This window comes from Branchiostoma lanceolatum, chromosome 7, assembly GCF_035083965.1.
Source record: "Branchiostoma lanceolatum isolate klBraLanc5 chromosome 7, klBraLanc5.hap2, whole genome shotgun sequence".
Lineage (NCBI taxonomy): Eukaryota > Metazoa > Chordata > Leptocardii > Amphioxiformes > Branchiostomatidae > Branchiostoma > Branchiostoma lanceolatum.
In genome coordinates, this window is record NC_089728.1 from 20,167,382 (window position 1) to 20,190,863 (window position 23,482).

The following is a 23,482-nucleotide window of genomic DNA, read 5'->3' on the forward strand; positions in this document are numbered from 1 at the left end:
ATTTGTAATTTTCATATATGTACACCGATGTAATTTTCATAATTATATGATACTATGAAATTTTTATAGACGGCACACAGTATCGTACCGTTGTAACATAATCATGACTGTCAAAAACGTTTGCAATCTAGTAGATTAATAGCCTTATATGTAATGTCATGGGCGATAGACTTCGGCATTGTTGTTGAGTAAGGGGCCGAGTCCCCCCCGCTGTGTGCCGGAAAGGCCCTCGTCGGCTCTGGACTGTCGTCCTTTGAGTTGAGTTAGCCCTCCTGACGTAAAATGATTTGCAAACGGCATGCCTTGCAATTGAATAGTAACTTTTGTCTTTGTAACGTTTTCAAACTGTTTTGGTCACATCAGGTCGGATGAATATGAGATCACTATTGACGACTGTAAATTGCGCGCAACTGGCGGATTTCAACTGAAGAACATGTCGATGAGATACAAGAAAGGAAAGGAGAACGGCGTCCAGATCCAGCGCTTCACTCGCAACGGAAAGGAAGTTATCAACAGGTCTCAAATCTTCTCTACTTTGTACTTTTATGGAATTCATTCGTCGCATGTCAAGTGCCATCTGTTTTCCAATAGCTTGGTCCGACACGTCGTGGACAGGGATTTAAAGTGTCTCAAGGAGTCGACCTACACGTCCATACCCTTACACTACGGACTTTTACATTCGTCCATCAGTCCATTGCAAAGTGAAGGAAATGTGTCGAAATGTTTCGGGTTCGGAGGTGTTGGCACTAGGGAGAGTCTGTTGGAAGAAAGCATGAATATGAGCGCGTGGGAGGGACACCACTCAACCCGCCACTGGGACTTCCTCGGACAGGACAGTCTACTCTACAAACTCTTCCGGTTAGCATATATATTTTTATTCCATACTTATGTCTTGTTCTATGCTTACTGTTGTTGCAATACTTTGTACCTGCTACAATAGTCGTGCAATAAAGTTCCATCTAGTATATAGAATACAACACGGTGAATTCCGTGTCACCCGAGGTACCGTCCCAACCGCGCGAGTTGAATCACCCGAAGGCTGGAGCCGAGGGTAACATGGAATCCACCGTGTAGTATTTTAGTTATGTTACTTAATGACATTTAAGTAAAGTAAAGCAGTCATCCCCAATTGAGGTGAAGTATAATGCTTTTTTGGACAGCAAGTGGTAGTGCAATGCGGCTTCGCCACGGCTCGCGTTTTTATTTGGCCAAGCACACCGGGTCACCCCTACTCGTCTCGATAAGTGTCACAGCACGAAATCGAATATTTAAGCAAACTTTCCGAATGACGGAAACAAGAATTAAAGGTCGGAAAATATTTCAGCAGAGTTTACGGGGCCGTTAATGCCGCTGAAAGTAAGATTTGAGCTTTCCGCAACCTTTCCGCGTTCGTTAACATGAATTAAATGCATACTATATCTTTCCATGGACTTTAAGCATCCTTATATACATCTTATATATAGATGAAACATTATGGTACATCAGTAACCAATATATTCTCCAAGCAGATATATTCTCTCATGGGGACTAATAGTGCCTCAATTTTCAAAATCTTGGAGAATAGCTGATATACCCGAAACGGTCTTCGATCTTTAAAATACACCCATTTGCAGTAAACACCGATCCCACTTAAGTCATTTCTGTTACAGTTTTTTTTTTAAACAACGCACCATGCATGTGCATGCACATTGTACGTCTACTTTGTAGCAAAATTAGACATACAGTCCATACCTGTCTTCGTCGGAGTTGATCTTCTTTTATCCGTGTTTATGCTACAGCTTACAAAAAACAGCAATTATATTCTAAGATATTTTCCCCCTTCTATGTTTAGGTAGAGAAAAGCTGTCAGAAAGCGGACGTTTTCCCTCGCAGTTATTTCTACCTTTCCGATATCCTTCCGTTACATATAGGTTCGGTTTACATAGAAGGGGGGAGACCTCCCCCCTTTTATGTTTAGGTAGAGAAAAGCTGTCGGAAAGCGGGCGTTTTCCCTCGCAGTTATTTCTGCCTTTCCGATATTCTTCCGTTACATATAGGCTCTGTTTGCGTAACCCCCTTTCCGATATCCTTCCGTTACATATAGGTTCGGTTTACATAACCCACTCTTATGTTTAGGTAGAGAAAAGCTGCCGGAAAGCGGGCGTTTTCCCTAGCAGTTATTTCTACCTTTCCGATATTCTTCCGTTACATATAGGTTCGGTTTGCATAACCCACTTTTATGTTTAGGTAGAGAAAAGCTGTCGGAAAGCGGACGTTTTCCCTCGCAGTTACTTCTACCTATCCGATATCCTTCCGTTACATATAGGTTCGCTTTACATAGAAGGGGGGAGACCTCCCCCCTTTTATGTTTAGGTAGAGAAAAGCTGTCGGAAAGCGGGCGTTTTCCCTCGCAGTTATTTTTACCTTTCCGATATTATTCCGTTACATATAGGCTCGGTTTGCGTAACCCCCTTTTATGTTTAGGTAGAGAAAAACTGTCGGAAAGCGGACGTTTTCCCTCGTAGTAATTTCTACCTTTCCGATATCCTTCCGTTACATATAGGCTCGGTTTACATAACCCACTCTTATGTTTAGGTAGAGAAAAGCTGCCGGAAAGCGGGCGTTTTCCCTCGCAGTTATTTCTACCTTTCCAATATCCTTCCGTTACCTTTAGGCTCGGTTTACATGGAAGGGGGGAGACCTCTCCCCTTTTATGTTTAGGTAGAGAAAAGCTGTCGGAAAGCAGGCGTTATCCCTCGCAGTTATTTCTACCTTTCCGATATTCTTCCGTTACATATAGGCTCAGTTTACGTAACCCCCTTTTATGTTTAGGTAGAGAAAAGCTGTCGGAAAGCGGACGTTTTCTCTCGCAGTTATTTCTACCTTTCCGATATCCTTCCGTTACATATAGGCTCGGTTTACATAACCCACTCTTATGTTTAGGTAGAGAAAAGCTACCGGAAAGCGGGCGTTTTCCCTCGCAGTTATTTTTACCTTTCCGATATCCTTCCGTTACCTTTAGGCTCGGTTTACATAGAAGGGGGGAGACCTCCCCCCTTTTATGTTTAGGTAGCGGAAAGCTGTCGGAAAGCGGGCGTTTTCCCTCGCAGTTATTTCTACCTTTCCGATATTCTTCCGTTACATATAGGCTCGGTTTACATAACCCACTCTTATGTTTAGGTAAAGAAAAGCTACCGGAAAGCGGGCGTTTTCCCTCGCAGTTATTTTTACCTTTCCAATATCCTTCCGTTACCTTTAGGCTCGGTTTACATAGAAGGGGGGGGGGACCTCCCCCTTTTATGTTTAGGTAGAGAAAAGCTGTCGGAAAGCGGGCGTTTTCCCTAGCAGTTATTTCTACCTTTCCGATATTCTTCCGTTACATAAAGGCTCGGTTTGCGTTACCCACTCTTATGCTTAGGTAGAGAAAAGCTGCCGGAAAGCGGGCGTTTTCCCTCGCAGTTATTTCTACCTTTCCAATATCCTTCCGTTACCTTTAGGCTCGGTTTACATGGAAGGGGGGAGACCTCTCCCCTTTTATGTTTAGGTAGAGAAAAGCTGTCGGAAAGCAGGCGTTTTCCCTCGCAGTTATTTCTACCTTTCCGATATTCTTCCGTTACATATAGGCTCAGTTTGCGTAACCCCCTTTTATGTTTAGGTAGAGAAAAGCTGTCGGAAAGCGGACGTTTTCTCTCGCAGTTTTTTTTTATTTTTCCGATATCCGTCCGTTACATATAGGCTCGGTTTACAAAACCAACTCTTATGTTTAGGTAGAGAAAAGCTACCGGAAAGCGGACGTTTTCCCTCGCAGTTATTTCTACCTTTCCAATTTCCTTCCGTTACCTTTAGGCTCGGTTTACATAGAAGGGGGGAGACCTCCCCCCTTTTATGTTTAGCTAGAGAAAAGCTGTCGGAAAGCGGGCGTTTTCCCTAGCAGTTATTTCTACCTTTCCGATATTCTTCCGTTACATATAGGCTCGGTTTGCGTTACCCACTCTTATGTTTAGGTAGAGAAAAGCTGCCGGAAAGCGGACGTTTTCCCTCGCAGCTATTTCTACCTTTCCGATATCCTTCCGTTACATATAGGTTCGGTTTACATAGAAGAGGGGAGACCTCCCCCCTTTTATGTTTAGGTAGAGAAAAGCTGTCGGAAAGCGGACGTTTTCCCTCGCAGTAATTTTTTACCTTTCCGATATCCTTACGTTACATATAGGTTCAGTTTACATAGAAGAGGGGAGGCCTCCCCCCTTTTATGTTTAGGTAGAGAAAAGCTGTCGGAAAGCGGGCGTTTTCCCTCGCAGTAATTTCTACCTTTCCGATATCATTCCGTTACCTTTAGGCTTGGTTTACATAGAAGGGGGGAGACCTCCCCCTCTTATGTTTAGGTAGAAAAAAGCTGCTGAAAGCGAGCGTTTTCCCTCGCAGTTATTTCTACCTTTCCGATATTCTTCTGTTACATATAAGTTCTGTTTACATAGATGATAGAAGGGGGGAGACCTCCCTCCTTTCAAGGAGATTATATAGGTCCTTGCTCCTTTTATGTTTAGGTAGAGAGATTCTGTCGGAAAGTGGACGTTTTCCCTCGCAGTTATTTCTACCTTTCCGATATCCTTCCGTTACCTATAGGCTCAGTTTACATTACCCACTCTTATGTTTAGGTAGAGAAAAGCTGTCGGAAAGCGAGCGTTTATCCTCGCCGTTATTTTTACCTTTCCGATATCCTTCCGTTACCTTTAGGCTGGGTTGACGGTGCTCTCAGTTTTAGAAAACAACGCGGAACATTGAGCTTACGACTCCCCCGTATTGCTAATCTATAGGTCGGCGGGCCTACTGTCTTTGGCCGCCGCACAAATTGGCTCGGTCAGCGGATCGAGACCGCGCCGTCGGCACGTTTTGGCAGATGTGTGTATTTGTTCCTTTGTTTGTATCAAAAATCATCAAATAACGCGTGTTCTCACGCAGTTTTCCTTTTTATAATCTACAAGTAACTTCTAGAAAGATCACCGCTAACAGTATTTTCTATTGTCGCTCGCGTCAATTGTTGTGTTCGGGGCAAAAGCGAAACGCAAGGACGTCTGCTTTTCAACTGCAAATGTATACAGTGTGAAGTCGTAAACAAGCTGGGGCGGTACGTTGAGATGGTAATGCAACATCTCCATATTTACTAGTGGAATGCCATGTGACAGGGCATTACCCAATCAGAGAATAGGGTGGCTTTTTCAAATTAACCGTATATCCCAGAGACAGTTATTTTTTTACAGCGAAGACAGCTCATGAAGTAAGTTTGAACTCAGTAGTTTCAACTCACAAGTTATGGCCACAACATTGTTCTTACCACCCGGAACCCGGACGGAAAAACGTAAAGCTGGGACAAGGACACCGGTCTGTACAACTTGGTGAAACCGAGTAGGTTTCATAGGATTATACTTCCTGGGTGAAACCAAGGAGGGTGGAGATGCTGAACGGAGCATGCGGGCACGCGATTCGGGACTTTGTTGTATCTCCAAATCCACCCGGTACCAGTGGAGACAACGGTCACCAAGTAAACGACGGCGTGACGACGCCTCCAACCAGGCCCAATGGATTGCAAAGACCGTATCCAACTGGAAGAAGGAGCTTGTATGTATAGCAATTCAAGTACTTTCTCTGCCAGTTTGATACGGTCTTGATGCAACCTATAGATCTGCTTGGAGATTAGCGTGAGTGAAATCGGAACCTGTCTACCTGTCTTGATAGGAAATATCCCTGTCGTCTCGCCCAACACTGGGACCGGAATCGTGGACTTGGAAATGTCGCAAAATGGTGAAGGAAGAATCTACCGACAATGTGAGATTGATCCCTCGTTGACCGCGTCAAGTACAAGTTAGAATATGACGACCGATGACGAAACCGCAAGTACCTACTAGTAGTAAGTGTTATTCAACCCAGAATGATTGTACTGTTACAATTCACTCTATTTGGCCAATTTCTACTATTTTCCTAGCGTTCCGCGGAGCCTGGTAAAGGCTAATAAGACACGGGAGGGAAGAAAAGTTAGACGTAGTTAGTGTTAGGGGTTACGTTCTGGTGTCGATGTAATAGTTAGCTAGTGTTAAAACTTGGAAGCACATTGTAATAGTTAGTAGTTGGGGTAAGGAATAGCCTGAACATAATTTATAAATGATAATGTGACGTTTTTTTAATGAAACTAGCTGTCCATGTAAGAAATCATTTATTCCATTTTGTATGTGTATATTCGTTAAGGTGGGGAGGGGTCTCGCTATAATGGCGTTACACGTTTTTGTGCAGTGTTATCATCTTTCAAATAAATTGTTCTAAACTTTTACCAGCCCTGTTGCCTTTCATATTCATATTTACCTGTCTATGTAAGAGTTCGGAATGTTTAAGCCATCCGTAGCAAGTTAAGTAAAGGATGAAATTAGATACTGTATAATGAAAAGGAAAGTTATTGTAGAGACTACGTTTCAGCACGTTAAGCTCGTGTTTTTAGCACGTTTAGCTCGTGTTTTTAGCACGTTAAGCTAATAAAAAGGCTACGGAAAACACTAGGAAAGGTATAGCTTTAGGTAGTCTTTCAGGCTGCGTGAACGGTACATAAACGTAGGAAAATTGTGACGGAAATGATTTATAAAGATGGACGAAATTTACGGAAACGTTTCAAGAAACGCATACTTTCCGTGTTGGATCTTCCGTAACGGTACGGAAAGATTGTCCATAACGACGCCTTTACGCATTGTAGAGACCACGTTTGTAGCGCGTTAAGGTCGAAAAAAGATCACGGAAAGCCCGAGGAAAGGTATGATTTTAAGTTGCTTTTCAGGCTGCGTGAACGGTACATAAACGTAGAGAAAATCGTGACGAAAACGGATTATAAACATGGACGAAAGGTTACGGAAAGGTCTCAAGAAACGCATACTTTTCGTGTTGGACTTTCCGTAAAGGTACGGAAAGATTGTCCATAACGACGCCTTACGCATTCTAGAGACCACGTTTGTAGCGCGTTAAGGTCGTAAAAAGATCACGGAAAGCCCGAGGAAAGGTATAATTTTAAGTTGCCTTTCAGGCTGCGTGAACGGTACATAAACGTAGAGAAAATCGTGACGAAAACGGATTATAAACATGGACGAAAGGTTACGGAAAGGTCTCAAGAAACGCATACTTTTCGTGTTGGATCTTCCGTAAAGGTACGGAAAGATTGTCCATAACGACGCCTTTACGCGTCGAATAGTTACGTAAATACACGTGAATGAGTGCCAATACGTACATTAACGCACTTCCGGAAAGGACACCTTAAATGCAATCTTTAAGCAGACGTATAGGGGACGTTAAGTTGCGGAAATAGTGAATAAACGTCACGTTTACGCTGCGTTTAAGCATGCTTAAATACTGGATTTCGTGCCGTGTGTGTTGGGTTCTTGTAATGGTATTGATGTTTGATAAAGTATCCACAGTATTTATGTCATATCAACCCAAAAAAAACAAGATTACACATTTCAATGCAAAATGCGACAGAAGTTGAAAATTTGGTGTCTTCAAACAAAAAATAAGTAATTCCAACGTCCGAATCCAGTATTCGAACTTTGAGGCCCGTGGGATACCGTGCGTGAAATACGGACCGGTACAAAACATAATCGCGGGCCAGATATGATGTAAAAACATTTCCCTTCAGGTGGCAGTAACAAAACGTTACGATCTTCCATCTAATTATCTCCCTGAACATAATCCACGAGTGAAATTTCTATCTTCTATCCCAGGTCTAGGCAAGCGCTAAGGAACGTCATGAAATGCCACGGGATCGATCAGAGGTTGTTGGAGGCGCTTTTCAACCACATCGTCGTGCACGCTATGGACCATCATGGCGCCGTTGAGTCATCGCACCACCTGAAGTAGGTCGTCAATCATTAACTCATTAATTCTTCATTTATTCATCCATTCACCAATGAGCTCATTCAAAGTCAAGCAAGGCGCACATACACGCAGACACGCACACACACACACACACACACTTTGTCTCTTCTCTCTCTCTCGCTCTCTCTCTCGCGCGCGCTCTCTCTCTATCTCTCTCACACAGGCACAGGGAAGGGGGGGGGTCAAATGTAACAACACGTTACCTCTCCCACGCAAATTTAAGGACATCGACTCGATCAAATTGTCCACCGATAGTTCTTCTTCCTTACCAGGTATTCGTGCCCTTTCATGCCCGAACGCTTACATGCTTTCCATATCGGATTCATCAGTTATCATTTTATATGCAGTTGTGGCTAGTAATATATAATAAGAGTTTCTTTAGAAATTTCCAGCCAATTTGAGCACACGTGGCTAAAATAACTTGAGATAATTTTCACCGCTTAGTGCCCCTAAGCCTAAGGCAAGACAAACGAGGGCTCAAATGTAACTTATCATACAAATGTCCTCAGGTTTTCTCTCCATCCATGGGATACAGGATGTACCATCGACCAGGCCTTCATCACCAACATGTTCATTTTGCTGGTCGTACGGCCCAACCTCAACCCGCTAGCACCGAACACCATCCGCTCTATCAACAAACCGTTCTACCAGGACCTGTACCGCGAACTGAAGAAGATCGATCCCGACGTGGCGGAGGTAGTGACCGCTAGTGTCATGTTCTAGATCGCAGGTTTTACGGCAACAGATTAAGCGGGTATCTCACTAGGCTGCGCATAACTGTGCCGAATTGCGAAAGACATTTCTAAAGTGACTTTTTGAAGAATTTCAAAACAATCGCGATTGCAAAAATGACGCAAATGGGCGCGAGATGGCACAAAGTGGCGCGATCACTGCAAATCTCTTTTTGATGATTTTTAATCATTGTACATTGGTTGCAAAGTCAGTGGTTACGTTGCAATTTCCGATAAAGTTATCGTTAACCTGATCAGCTGATTTGGAGCCGAAACAAAGAATGTGACATGGCCATTTTGCTTGTCACATATTTCAGCCTTGCGTCGCACGTCAGTGTGACCGCATGGGAAACTTTGCAAAGCTGTCGCAATAATTTGGCACAATTAGGCGCAGTCCAATGAGATGCCCGCTTTAGGGACAGCTGTAGATGTATTACAGAATCTAGCTGCTTTGTGGCAAAACATGTTACCGTAGATCATTGTCGACCACTGTCATTAGCCTTGCTGAAGATGTTACTACAAATCTGTAACTAAAAACAAAACAAATCAAACAAACAAAAACAATTTAAGACACAAGTGAACTCATACAGGTACGTCCGTTGATATGTATTGCATCCTATATTATTCCCCATCTCCTTCTTAGAAATGATGTTACATTTACGATAGTTGATCTTTCTGAATGGTATACTTTTGTGGACCTAAACGTATTATGAATTGTTAAATGTTTAATTGTCATGATGCTGAAACTTGAGATTGCAACGAAACAGTTGTTATTTCAAGACAGATATATTTCTTTAACAGATGCTCGGTCTATGATAAAAAATAATGGAATAAGATATACGACATATATTTGTCTTTATAACTCATGGTTAACTGTTAATGCAGCAGCTTAAGAAATATGAAAGGTTTTTGTAAGTCTTGGCCTCAACATTAAAAAGTAGTATGTCTTTAACACATGGCTTACATGGAATGATTCTGGTGTCAACACGTAACCAAAAAATAGAGAGTAACTCTTTAAGAAATTTTGATTATAATACAAACACAATTGAAACTTGCTCTAAGTATATACTCAGGTTTCTCAGGAACAAATTCTAACTGTCACTATTATGCTATTATATAGAAATGAAGAATACTCCTTGTTGTAACAATTCATACTTTTGATGAAGCGTGATATAAATCCAAATGTTTCAGGCAGTTATGCTTTTTCTGTTACCAGTTGATTCGCGGTCCGAAACTGAACGGCAGAACACACAGTACATGTTATCGCATATACTGAATGGTAGATCTCTAGTCTGTACCATTCTTCTTTTATCATGATAAAGGTTGCTGGTATGGTTGTATGTTCTTGCACTTAGTACTACCGTGGACATTTTCTTATCTACTGTCGTAACAAACGGAAAAATGATTTGAAAGAGTCCGACATCAATCATTAAGTTGTTTTCAACTGACTGAAGCAATACTATAAAAGGCCAAATATCCTCAGGTACAAAACAAATATCTTACGTACCGAGTTTTAAGTTCAGGATGTGTGCGTACACATTTAGGTTAGACTACAAATGAGAAATTAGGTCCGTTATAATTGAACCAAATAGCGATTAATAATTCTATTTAGGCCATAGCAAGTTAATTTTATGGATGACATCCTCCACTGATAAGCTAAGGCCTGGCCGGGTTACCCCCTGCATTGCCACTATTATAATATCATAATGACCTGCTGTAATATTAGAATGAGTCAAGGTGCTACTAGAAACTAATCAATATGCAATAGTTTGAGTGATAATTGCTCTAAAAGCACCACCCATTGCCCCTCCCTTCTTTATTTGCATTTGTTTACGAGCTAACTTCGCACCCCCTCCCCCGGTCTCCACAATTGGGACCTTTCAATTCCAAGATGGCGGACAAGACCCAGGATAGAAAATAAGAAATCTCGGACAAGCCAACCGTGGGGTAGAAGGCTTTTTCAAAACGCTAAGAAAAAGGTAAGTTGATTTCTAATCACTAATTTTAGAAGGCAGAATGGTTAGACTGCCATGTTTTGGCCATGGAATAGTATTGCTGACAAAGGATCCATGCTGATGACCTCACAATAGAAGTAACACCAGGTGTGAACTAGATGCGAACTCAAGTTGGCCTTTCAACTTTTTCTATCGCTCAAATTATTTGTATGTTACGCTGTACTAAAGCGTTCTTTGAGCACTGGCAAAGCACTGTGCAAAGCACTCAGACATGTCATCTCATTGAAACAAAAATATGATGAAACATTAGAAAAGATCAAAATATTTTGTTAATTATCAGAAATATCAATTGGAGTACCTCAACCTTTCCAGCTGAAATACTTATAACATGACACATGTACTTAGTAATCCACAATATGTACAATTAACAGGTGATTCCTTATTTTGACATTCCCAAATGTTCAAAGATCAAAACAATTGCTATGCCTGGTCTATACCAAGATGTAATTAAAAAACACAAAAAAAGCAATCAAAAATTAGAGACCCATTATTGCTTGTAAATACAGGATATATTACCAATATATATATCCATACCAAGTTCAGGTTATTTGGCCTTAAATGTTACCAAGGTACATGTTAACAAAGGCACCTTAAATTATATGCTTGCATCTGAGCACATTGTGCCAGGTCATCCTATCATCACCTGACATTTCATTGTGTTAAGGAAATCACAAAACCCAACATATAATAGTTGCATTTTCATAAATAGGCCAAATGAAAGTAAACTTAGGCCTGTATGAAGCGAAAACCAACATCTGTGCTCCAGTCAATCCCTACATCATGTAATATGGCATTGGCACAGGAGTCCAAAATAGAGTTCTATTTCAAAATATCATTTCTGTGAGAAACAATATTCAAGCAAATTCTCCCAAGCTATCCCAATGCTGAATACAATGATAGCACCAGAACCAAAAGGCATATTCATTCCCTCCTCCAAAATACAAAATTTTCTTATTATCTGAATTATCATCAATCAATGAATATAAACGTTTAAAAAACAAATACACACCATTCTGATGTTATTTAACATTGAACCATCAGAAACCATACTTCCATGGATCCAGCACTTTATTCTTATCTGATCTTCTCACCAGCTGATTACATCAATCAGTAACTAATGCCCAATCATGACGTCACAATGAACACGGCAGTCGGTTTGGAACCTTACACCACGGCTTGCAAGAAACATTATTTGATGAGCAAAACAGTGCTTAATTATGGTGACAACATTCAATTAAAGGACAGAACAATATTATATCTCATTCTATTTTGTTTGCTTGCAAAAAGTAACGTTCTTTCGGAGCCCTAGTGCAAAGTTCCAAATCGGCTGCCATGTTCATGTAACATCATGACTCGGCAAGTCACTGATTAATGTAATTACCTGGTTGGGAAGAATCAAAAGCTCTATGTCATTTTCAAGTTGACTCCAAAACTCCTCAGAAGGTGCTCTGCATAACGGATTTTTCTTTCCTGAACAGAGGCAACATCACTGTGCTTTACATCAACAGCTGAAAGCATTCGGCCCTTCTCCACCACAAAACTTCTTTCCCATACCTCAAAGGCTTTTCTATCTTCGTGAAGATGCTTACTTTGCTGTCCCGATACCTGAGCTACAGAGCTGTCATATTCTTTCTTGAAGAATTTGTTATGTGGCTCTACTTTCAGTGCTGCCTTTCTTCTGTCCACCTGCTCAACAATGGGCACGTCCCCCAATACCACAGCCAGTGCAGTCCCCAGCTTGGTTTTATGTTTCAGTCCATCTCTGAAACAAGCATAATGATAGTTTTAGCACCATGTCTCCCAAATAGATCTGTGTACCGGTACACTGTACCGATACAGTACCGGGTACAATCAATAATAATAAGTTTATTGCAAATTCGTGCACGAAGGCTAAATGCAAATAACATACATAAAAGAACAGAGTAAAAAATGAGTATAAAAGCTGCTTATCTAAATTATACAAACGTAATTGTCTAGGTACAGGTCCAAAATACCTGAACCCTGCGGTATCGGTACTGGACCTGACTCAGGGGATGGCCACTTTGACGGATAAAATTACTATGAAACTACCATGGCAGTGCTCTAAAGCCACTCTTAAGCACAGAAAACACATTTGCAAGGCTGGAGTCAAATTTTCATCTGTGTTAAAAAAAATAATACCTAGCACAATCAAATACGCCAAAAATAATTACTCAAGCAACTGGATAAGATTTTGAAACAGTCAGACGTTTCAGACAGTATCCACTGTCTTTCGTCAGTGACTAACGATAGGATTGAGAACACCAGCTTTATACCAAAACTCTGAATGGATATGTTAATGAGGTAAAGACAATTTAGGATGTCTTGAAGTAGTCTTCAAAAAGAAGATTAATTCAAGACAAAGTTATGCCAATAGTTCAATTAGCTACTGTTGTTCTAGTACAGTAACTACATGTTGCTTGTCCGGGGGTGGGGGGTGGTGGGCAGTGCATTATCCCAGGTGCCTGAAAGTTGAACGCGTAGACCGCCTTTCCTGTTGAGGGCGGGGTTGTACATCCTCTCATATATTGCTTCTCTAATTCCCCGTTCGAACCAGCGTTCTTCACGATCTAGGATGTCCGTGAATTCGAAATTGAATGAGTGTCCCTGGTTGTGTTTTAGATGGTGGTAAATGGCAGAGGAGTAGCGGTTAGCGCTCTTTCTGCAATGTTCCTTGTACCTTTCTTTTAGTGGTCGACTTGTCTCCCCAATGTACATGTTATTGCAGTTCGGTTCCTCACATTTCAGTTTGTAGATGACATTGGCTTTGATGCCTTTTTCAGGCCTGTCTTTTGGATGGACTAGTTTCTGCCTGAGAGTTGAGTGAGCACGGTGGTCAAATTCATGCTCAGAAAATCCCATGTCCAGCCGAATTCGAACGCTGTTCCACGATGTTCGAAATGACGTAATCGAATCCGAACGCGCGTTCGATTCGGGGTCACCTGCGGTTATCGGAAGTTCTTACTGTAAATCTGCGCGACCGGGCCTCTTTCCCCGCGTCAGGAAAAAAACTACGTTTGTCGCAAATATTACCTGTTTTCTGGAGAGTATATCCATGCTGGCACTTTGTTGTGGACATCTAACATTTAACGAAGCAACTAGCGTCGTTTTTTGTGACATTGAATATTAGAAGGATTGTTTAAGACGGTGTTAATTACCCCCTCCCCCTATCCGTGCGGCATGACATGCGTTCAAACATCGTAAAGGTACGGCTCCAAGAAACATCTATCTTACCTCATTAACGATTGAAAATGACCGTAACGGCTTTCCCGAGGTTTGTGTTTTTGGGATTTTTGAAAAATGTCCTTGATTTTGAATTATTGGTGATTGAGTGCGAAAAATGTCAAAAAATGCCATTTTTCACAGATTTGTCGATATTCACAATACTTAGAAAAAGAAATTAAAAAATCCCCAAAACACAAAGTTTTGTTTTGTTCCTGGTCGACGAAAAATATGGAGATAAGAGATATTCATTGACATTTACAGCCAGGCCTTTGCGATGTGTGCCTGGAAAAATGGTCTCCCTAAAACCTGAAAATTATCGTGTTTGGGAGCAAAATATAGAAAAATAAGCCATTCAGCGCAAATTTACGACATTCAAAGTTTGCAAAATCGCTAATTTCGTTTTATTTTTACAAAATTTTCCCGTCCCTACTATTTTGTTTATTTATAAATGTTTTGCCGTTAGCCAAAATGTTGCCCCGTGTAACCCGATACCTTGTCGAACGCACGTAGCAACGGGAAAGAATACCCTAGTGACAGACCACCGTGGAGGTTTGAAGTTAGTGGCAATGTTGAAGTTTTGGAAAATACGTCTGAGTTTTTCCGATACTCCTTGGACGTAGGGAATGGTAATGTTGACCTTGTTTCTGTTGGTCAATGGTCTGCACTTGAGTGTTTTCTTAGACTGGTCAGAAGGTTTGAGGGCCTTGTTGAAGGTCCAATTTTGGTAGCCACACTTGGCTAGAGCCACACGGAGATGTCTTTGTTCTTCTGTTTTTGCTTCGTCTGAGGTAATGACATTGTCTGCTCGATGGAAGAGAGTTTTAATCACTGCTAGTTTGTGTTCCAAAGGGTGATGGGAATCAAAGGCCAGATATTGATCAGTGTGGGTCGGTTTCCTGTACACTTCGAACTGAAGGTTGCCATCCTTCTCTATGATGGTTTTGGTGTCTAAGAGCATGTTGTTTTGACACGACTCCTGTGTGAACTTGATGTTGTCATCTACCTGGTTAATATGGTCAAAGAAGTCATCAGCTACTCTCTTCTTTAGCCTACACCAAGTGTCGTCTACATTAGCGAAACCAGTTTGCTGGGGGAGGGCCATTGAAAGTACCCCCACCCCCGGACAAGCAACATTTAGTTACTGTACTAGAACAACAGTAGCTAATTGAACTATTGGCATAACTTTGTCTTGAATTAATCTTCTTTTTGAAGACTACTTCAAGACATCCTAAATTGTCTTTACCTCATTAACATATCCAGAGTTTTGGTATAAAGCTGGTGTTCTCAGTCCTATCGTTAGTCACTGACGAAAGACAGTGGATACTGTCTGAAACGTCTGACTGTTTCAAAATCTTATCCAGTTGCTTGAGTAATTATTTTTGGCGTATCTTATTACCTGGATGTCTAACCTTCATCAACGTAGCACAATCAAATATTATGTTTTTACCAGTTCAAACATGCTTTTGTCCTTATTGAAAATCTAGCATTTTCCGAACAAGTAGTTTAGGTACAGGTTCAGGTCCGGACCTGTACCTAAACTTGTGTACCTGTACCTGTACCTAAAATTTGTTTTAAGGTACACAGCTCTACTCCCAAACACGCAAAAGACTCTTAGCTTTTAAGGCTGTTACTATTATTAATGTCTAACTGTATCATGCACTATTTCATTATTTCAATTGAAAGCAGAATTTCTCAAGAATGATTCCTATAACCCTTAATCCAATTGATGAAAGGAAAACACTGTTGCATATCTCTCGTCAACTTTTCTAATCACATAATGTATGGTTGAATTGAAACATACCTGCTTTTATTCTTAGGGCAGAAACTCGGAGTTGCATGTGGTGTCATTGTTACGGTTCCACGCAGGTTTTCTCTCCCAGCACTGCTTGGTGCGGTCACACTGCTGCGATGTCCATGACTACATGGACACAAGAGAGAAACAAAAAGTAAATTGTCACATTTTGTATTGCTATTTAGCCTCTGTTCATACAATCAATACTGGTAATAGTACTATCCTATATTTGCAGTGATGTCTTAAAGCCATTTACCCTCTCCTTCTTGTAATTTACTTTGTTAAGTGTTGCAAGGAATGTGTTGTACACTTTTAGTGTCGCTGAACATTTTCATGACTATTCAGTGTTTGCAATGCTGCCAAGTGGTCAAGGAAATGTGGCTTATGAATGGGAAAACCAAACAAATTTCTGGATCCGCTGCCACAGAGAAACAAATATAGTATGAGCAAGTGAGAGAACAGAAACAAAACTATCACAAATATTGACCTACCCATTTCTGGCATTGTTCCTGGTGAATGCTGCCTCCTGCACTGGTGTCTTTGCTGCTGTTACTTTAATTTTCTGACAATTTCAAAGATGTCTTATCTAGAGTAGCTCTCACACGCTTCTTTTGCAATGACAAGAGACATGACAGAGGAGTTTATAGGCATTGGCATAGAGGTCTCACACCGAGATTTGTAAGTGTGAACCATGGATTGCTTAATATGGAGTTCAATGTCACGTATGTCGAAACTGCCTTTATGAGTATTCTTATCACACTCATATATCATCCACAGTTCTTGGAGCCAAATGCCTTGTAATAGTGTATTTCTTTGACCGTTCTTATCAATATATCGAACGTCACTTGAGCTCAGTATATGTGCATAACAAAGACATTGAAAATGCTATGTACCTTGTTTCCATTCTGATCCTGCTAGGAGATTGGCCTGGTTGGAGAACCTTGAGTGGAATCCTGGGTGACATGACAGTCTGGTTTTCTGCCACCTGTAATCCTGTTTCCCTGCAGTTACCAAAGGCAAAGGCATTTTCATGTCAGTTAAACTACATGTAGATATATTATTGTATGACTAATGTCATTAAAATCCATTTACAATCAAAGTTGTGTTATAGTCAGCATGGCATTGTATATCTTAGAATTAAGTTGTATGCCCTTATTATCTCCATGAAAAATGGAGATATAGTTTTGGGTGTGTCTGTGTGTGTGTTTTTGTCTGTTTGTCTGTCTGTGTTTTCCGGCACTACTGTAGTCAGCATTACTCAAAAACCTCTTGATGGATTACAATGATATTTGGTATGTGGGCAGGTGTCGTGAAGCCGAAGTTCAAGGTCAATTTTGGGCCCCCTGGTATGTGACCTTGGTACTGCAGCAAAACTTCAATTTTTGTATCTTTTGACCTGGAAGTGCTATAGTCTTCATTCTGTGGTGGCAGATAGCTTGTGATGTAATAAAGAAGTGGTGTAGGTTTGGGCCTCCTAGCAGCTTCCTCTGGAGCGTTTTTGTGGAAAATCTTCTAAGGAGAATAACTGAACAAAGGAACAGCCGATTTCCATGATATTTAGTATGCATGTAGCTTAGATAGAGATATAAACAATAAAGTGCAAGTTATGCAAATTGGGACTTAATGTGCATAGCTAATGAGGAAAATATATATATTTGCAGTGTTTTTCTTTATCAGACTCAAATACATGCAACGTATGTAGTTTATGGAAAGTGGATCATCAACAGATACCAATTATGCAAATAAATTATTAATTTGCATAATTAATGCAAAACACCATATCCCATCTAATTGGAAAATTATAGGACTGTCAATATGATACTTAGTATGCAGGTAGCTTAGACAGAGATATACATACATGTAATGTAGTGCAAGTTATGCTAATTGTGACTTAATTTGCATAGCTAATTATGAAAACCTATTTTGCTCAGACTCAAATACATGTAACATGTAGTTTATTGAAAGTGGAGCATCAACAGATACCTTAAATTCCTTATTTGCATAATTAATGCAAAAACACCATAATTCATCTTATTGGAAAATTATAGGACTGTCAATATTGCAACATGTGTAAGTTAGATAAAGGTGTTTATGACCAAGCATATATTATGCAAATGTGTAAGTCATTTGCATGAATAGAATCGTTCATGGAGATATGAGGTCGTGGAACTCTTGTTACACACAGAAAACATTTATGAAATCTTGGACAAGGTTGCTAAACTGTATAGTAGATTGGCTGCAGTGAAATATAAGAACTTTGGAACAGCTTACAGTGTACTTGTGATGTCGTCCTCAAAGTCTTCCAGCTCTGGTTCAGGGTCAAGTCGGTCCATTCGAATGATTCTTCATCTTCCCCATCCTCTCCCCTGTCAAGGTCATCTTGTGTCACCTCGTCTTATTTCTCCATGTACTCATCTTCTTCTGTGTCCTCTTCATCCTGTGTCTTCTCCTTCAAGTAGGAAAACCTCTGTACTGTAAACTCAAAACTCTCATTCCATGGAATGGAGACTCTGTTTTCAAGGTTTTGCCCGTCGTAGATCCAAACCTTGCAGATTGGCATGACAACACCTTCTTGACGGCATTTTTCCCATTCTTGCTTCAAGTACTCATGTCCCCCCTTGATGGACATGGAACGGAAGTGGTGAAGTGCTGGACCTGCTGGATGGGATGGTGGAGTTGAGTCATGAAACACTACATCCCCTTCCTCCATGTGCCAGTGTGTTCCGTAGCCTCTTCGGAGGAAGTCAGGCACTCTTTCACAGTGGGTCTGGGCATCTCGTTTGTGTTTGAGCATCAGGGCTGCAGAAATTCTTGTTCTCTCCCGGGGGAGGAGCTTCGCGACTTCAGAGATTTTGTTCTCCTGGTGTATGTTTGATCCTTGGCTTTGATGAAAGAAGAATCTCACGAAGAGGTTTGAAGTGATATGGTCAGGTCTTGCATAGTTGGCAGTGGTCTTGGTGATGCGTTTGAAGGAGCTGAATTGTCTCTCTTCATTTTCTGCCATGAGGGAGCTGATGGGTGCTACTCGGTGTATGATCACGTAGTGAGTGAATGTACCCGCCCACATCCTTCTCTTCGTCATTGTTTTGAGCGGGCCAGGAAAGCATTCTTTCAACATGATGTGATGCTTGAAGACGACGTTTGACATGCGATACACATTCCTCACGTTCCGCTCAATTGCAGGAGCGTAGCTCAGACCCTGCACTTCAGCCAAACTAGACAAAAGCTCCATGACTACTGGACTGGCTATCCCCTGTTGCAACATGTCTTAGCTCCTGTATCAGCACAAGGAGACAGTATCGCATGTCAGATGCCCTTACGGTATCCTTGTCACCAAGAATGGTCTCTTTCACAGTGTTGATCTTGCCTGCAACCTCCTTCGGTACATAGTGGACTAGCTCTTCTAAGACATTCTTAGTATGATTGAGGCCGTCGTGCATGCTTTCATCTATTCTCCAAACAGAGGTTTTGGTCGGGGGGTAGTAGTGGCCAGGGTTTTTTAACATTGCCTCCCGTAACCTCTGCTACAGAACGCATAAGGGCGGGGCTGTTCTTTCAGAATCGGTGTTGCTGCCCCTCCCTGTGTACCATTGATTTATCATTAGGCCAAGAGTTTTACTGCCGGGGGATTAGCGCGGCCTCCAGTAACTTGGGGGAGTATGCAGCCAGCCGGGCGGGCACCCTGCTGTCTCCCCCACAATCACTTTGAATGGCTCCCGCCAGATTGAAATCATCATAACATAAAGTAAACTTTCCACATATTATGATAAATGTCTTTTTAAGAATCAAAGATTTAGATAAGATAGATTAGTTCTATACGAGCACTTTCTTTTCCCAAACGTATGTACAGTGAGTTACTGCGTTCCTGGTCCGGCAGACCGGAAACACAGGTGGCGCGAGGACAGAAACACTAGACTCCCTTGGCAGACTTAGCACCTACTTTCAAAATGGCCTTTATGTGTCAAAGTGATTAGATTTAAAAGCCTTGATCGGTTCCGACATCTCGCAGAGGTTACGGGAGGCAATGTTAAAAAAACCCGGCCACTACTACCCCCCGACCAAAACCTCTGCTTGGAGAATAGCTTTCATCTGCTGGTGCCTCTAGATGCTGGATGTTTAGTTCTTGTAGGGACTGTGTTGGCTGTGGTTGAAGCAGAGCAGGCATTCGCTTGATCCCACGTAGCATGGTCTTAGTTTCTTGTTCCAGCTCCTTCTTTGTCATTTTCTCGACTTGCTCATAGGGTACTGCCCCCCTGTATGACAGCTCTTCCTTCATTTATTCTTTGGACAGTTTGCTGAAGGGATCAGGAAAACTGGATGATGCCTTTACAGCTGTAACAGGCCCTTCTAGGATGAAATCCTGTCTGTCCTGGATGCTGAGTGCAGGGTTGCAAACATGGCAGCCTGCCCAGTAGCTGTCAACACCCCTGATGTCTACGTCACAAAGACAGGGATAATGACCACCTCTCTGATTTTCCCATGCGAACTGGCGTGAGGGGTTGTCCCCCTTAAAGAAGCGAAGTATGTCGATATACTCTCTTCCATCTGGGGCTGCGATTTGGGATAGACAGAGAGGGCAGGTCATCCCTCCTTGTCTGTACATACAGCAGTTGCTCTGCGTTTGAGGACTTGCTGCGGGCGATGATGTATAACTGCGGTTGTTCCACTTTAGACTGTACAGATAGGCGAATGTTTAATTTCTTGTGGTATTCTGGATCTGTCAGGTATATGGCCTTATCATACAAGGTGGCCACGAGATAAACTATGTAGCCATGATTTGCAAGTGTTGCCCCGTCCTCCCAGTACATAAGGTGTCGTCTTGTCTGGATTGATCGTAAACGGTGTTTCATGGCCTCCATTGATTCTTCTTCCATGTACTCCCCTAGGTCCTCTATCCTCTTCCTCAGATCATCCTCTGTCATGTTGTCATAATCTGTTGGATCCCCCATGAAAGGCTGCTGTGACATCATGAGATTCTGCCTGATGTGTAACAAGGGTTGCTTCCTTCCCTCTACAGTTACAATTTTGGTTTGGATTTTGTTGGTTTCTCTGTTAAGAAATTACTTCTTGTACTTCTTGGGCACAACAAACGCTCCGATAGGCACCTCCCCATCTCTAATCATTATTCGTAGCTGCTCACTGATCTGCTTCTCTGTTCTCTTCTTTGGGACTGTGATGTCTGTGCCGCCACCGAGTTTCATTCTGGCTCTGCGCACACTTTCTGGTTGGCTGTGGAACCTCTGTATATCGAGCTGTTCTTTCTCCAGCCATAGCTTCAGAAGCTGTCCCCAACATTGGCTACAGGTTTTCCATCCTGTTGTTTGATATTGTACTTCAAAGCCAGCTGTGTCCAATTGATCTTTGCTCCATCTTCATAGCTTTCGACTTCCTGCTTCAATCTTTCCTAATCAAACTCTGCCCAAGCCTCAAAGTTCCCTAACCTTTTCTCATGTTTCCTTCTTCCCTGCTCTTCCAGGAGCTTTCTTTTCTGTGTCCTCTCTTCTGCTTCCTCCCTTGTTTCAAATTCTTCTGCAAGTCGTCTTATTCTTCCGGCATTGAGAGAGTCAGTAATTCCGTACGTCACAGCAACATCTCTGTTCTTGACTTTTTGCACTTCTTCAATCCTTCGTTTCACGTGTTGGGCAATCTTTCGCTTCTCTGCCCTCTTGTTGTTTTTTGTGACCTCCTCTTGGTGTGCTTGAGCTTCAGCTTCAGCAAAAGTACGTTCGGCAACTAGACAAAGACTCTATGGTAGACAAACAACTCATCCCGGTACTCACATTGTACATAGATACACCTGTTGGTCGAAAATTATCAAAGGAACCTTTTTTAAAATATGTTTTTCTGCCATTCATAAAGAAACATAAACGCTGAGCATAAAAACATTGTCTGACAAAACCTGATTTCAGGAATTTATGCCATCTTGCTATACTTGTTGAAATACGTGGAGTTCATAGTAATGTAGGTAATAAAAAGGTCAGATTCAAAGGGAAACATGTTCAACTGCATGTTAGACGGTAACCGTCTGGCTTTCAACTAGACATGTGTATTGCAATTTGAAATAATACATTCGGCCATAGTTGCACATATAGCAAAGTCAACTTCGAAATAGACAAAAAGCATACAAACATGCACATCCACTTTGGTAAGAACCTTGGTAAAGAAGAAATGTTGGTGACATTGTTAATTCAAACATTAATTCTTTCATAAGTTGCTGACGAAGATTTCACAAAATACATACCATTAATGAATGAGAAACGTCTGACAATATGTAAGATAAGAATCAGTGCTCAACCGTTAAAATAGGAAAATAGGGAAAATACAAAATGGTACCTATTTTTGAGAGGCATGTATCTAAATAGTATGTTTGTTTGTTTTTGTTTGTTTAAACCACTGTTTATTCATGATAAGCTCAAATCCGCACGCAGGCAAATAAAGTGGAAAATGTAACAAATAAAGTGGAAAATGAAATGTAATTCATCTGTGAATGATTCCAATTCTGTGTCGAAACAAATAGATTATCAATTGATGTCTAAATACTAAAATCCCTCGAGCATGTGTACGTTTGAAAACAAAATGGAAAAAAAAAATATCACTAATCGTAATGAAATGTAAGATCAGAAAGTGTTTGTGTAAGCGCCACATGATTAAGAATATTGTCTGTATCAGGGGGAAGAAGTAGGGAAATAAGATCGATGTATAAGTCTATAAAGTTCAATTCCATTTGATGTATAGTCTACATTCTACTATAAAATGGTATTCATCCTCTTCTTTATCAAGATTAAGTGTTGTTGTTCAGGAGGAGTGTGCTTATTTTTTCCCAGCTTTCAATGTGTATTTATTTACGGATCTGAAGGTTTGTGACGGCAGTCCTGTGCCTTATATTGTCAACATATTCTATGCTGGTCTTCATTATAGGTAGACCTTATAGTCTCAGTTAGTTTACACATTTGTTTCCTAACAGCTAGAAGAGAGTGTAGCACATTTGGGCGAAGGCTTCATAATCATTACGTGTTTGACTTGCATGGGGAACATCTCTAATCCCGTTCTGGCTGGGAGGCCACGCACCATCCTCTCGTCAGTAAATGTAGGGTTTGTTTGAAGAATTCCATGTGAATCGATTCCATTGGACAGGATTTAAAACCGAAGATTTCCGACCCATAAAGAATCATGGGCTTGGCCCATGTATAAAAAATGTGTGTTTCTATCAAAACAGACAAAAGGTGCATCGACTTTGTCTGATTACAGACAGGCAACATAGTTTCGCCTCCATTGTCTGTCCGGCATGTGTATTCATTCTCTCACCCTGTGCTTGTACATTGCCGCTTATAATAAGCCTACGGGTATGAATGTGCCAGAAAAGGAAGGGAAAGAAAACATTTATAGCTGAGTCAACAAGTCCTGATCATATCATCTCTGAGCAGATTCGGCAGTCAAACTGGTTTTTATGCTGTGCCCTTTTCACAGATTATCCTCGAGTCAAGCTGAGGGCCACATATAACAAATATCGGATGAAAAAACACACTCTCTGTTATAATTATAGAAACTGAGTTTACCACGCCGTGGTAACGAAACGCATGAGACGACAACAGTCTCCTGTACATAGTCTCTACCAGACTAACTACGCCAGGGTTTCACTTGCAGGCTCCGTTACGGGCGAAATGTGATCTTCACTGTGGACTGACTCTACTAGCTAATTATTCCCTTTTCTGCCGAATTCTACGATTGATACGCCCGTAAGAGGGCCTTGTGGAGGCTAAGTCTCCTGGCTCCCGTGGATGTTTTCTATTGTTATATAAAAATTTATTGTTGTTGAG

General features: G+C 41.4%; 1 protein-coding gene and 1 long non-coding RNA gene across 2 annotated transcripts; both read left to right on the forward strand.

Moving 5' to 3' along the window:
• Nucleotides 1–369: 369 nt before the first annotated feature.
• Nucleotides 370–9,809, forward strand: LOC136438092 (uncharacterized). Its single transcript, XM_066432770.1, has 3 exons — nt 370–858; nt 7,731–7,862; nt 8,394–9,809. Exons 1-3 carry the CDS (start codon nt 434–436, stop codon nt 8,605–8,607), a joined length of 771 nt encoding a protein of 256 aa, XP_066288867.1. The 5' UTR covers nt 370–433; the 3' UTR covers nt 8,608–9,809.
• Nucleotides 9,810–12,806: 2,997 nt separating this feature from the next.
• Nucleotides 12,807–16,760, forward strand: LOC136438093 (uncharacterized). Its single transcript, XR_010756383.1, has 2 exons — nt 12,807–15,819; nt 16,584–16,760. It is a non-coding gene; the product is annotated as an uncharacterized lncRNA (long non-coding RNA).
• The last annotated feature ends 6,722 nt before the right edge of the window (nt 16,761–23,482 follow it).

Coding starts and splice junctions, on each gene's coding strand:
- LOC136438092 (XM_066432770.1), top strand. CDS start 434: ATGTCGATGAGATACAAGAAAGGAAAGGAGAACGGCGTCCAGATCCAG. Junction 859..7,730: donor CTACTCTACAAACTCTTCCG/GTTAGCATATAT, acceptor CTTCTATCCCAG/GTCTAGGCAAGCGCTAAGGA. Junction 7,863..8,393: donor GAGTCATCGCACCACCTGAA/GTAGGTCGTCAA, acceptor AAATGTCCTCAG/GTTTTCTCTCCATCCATGGG.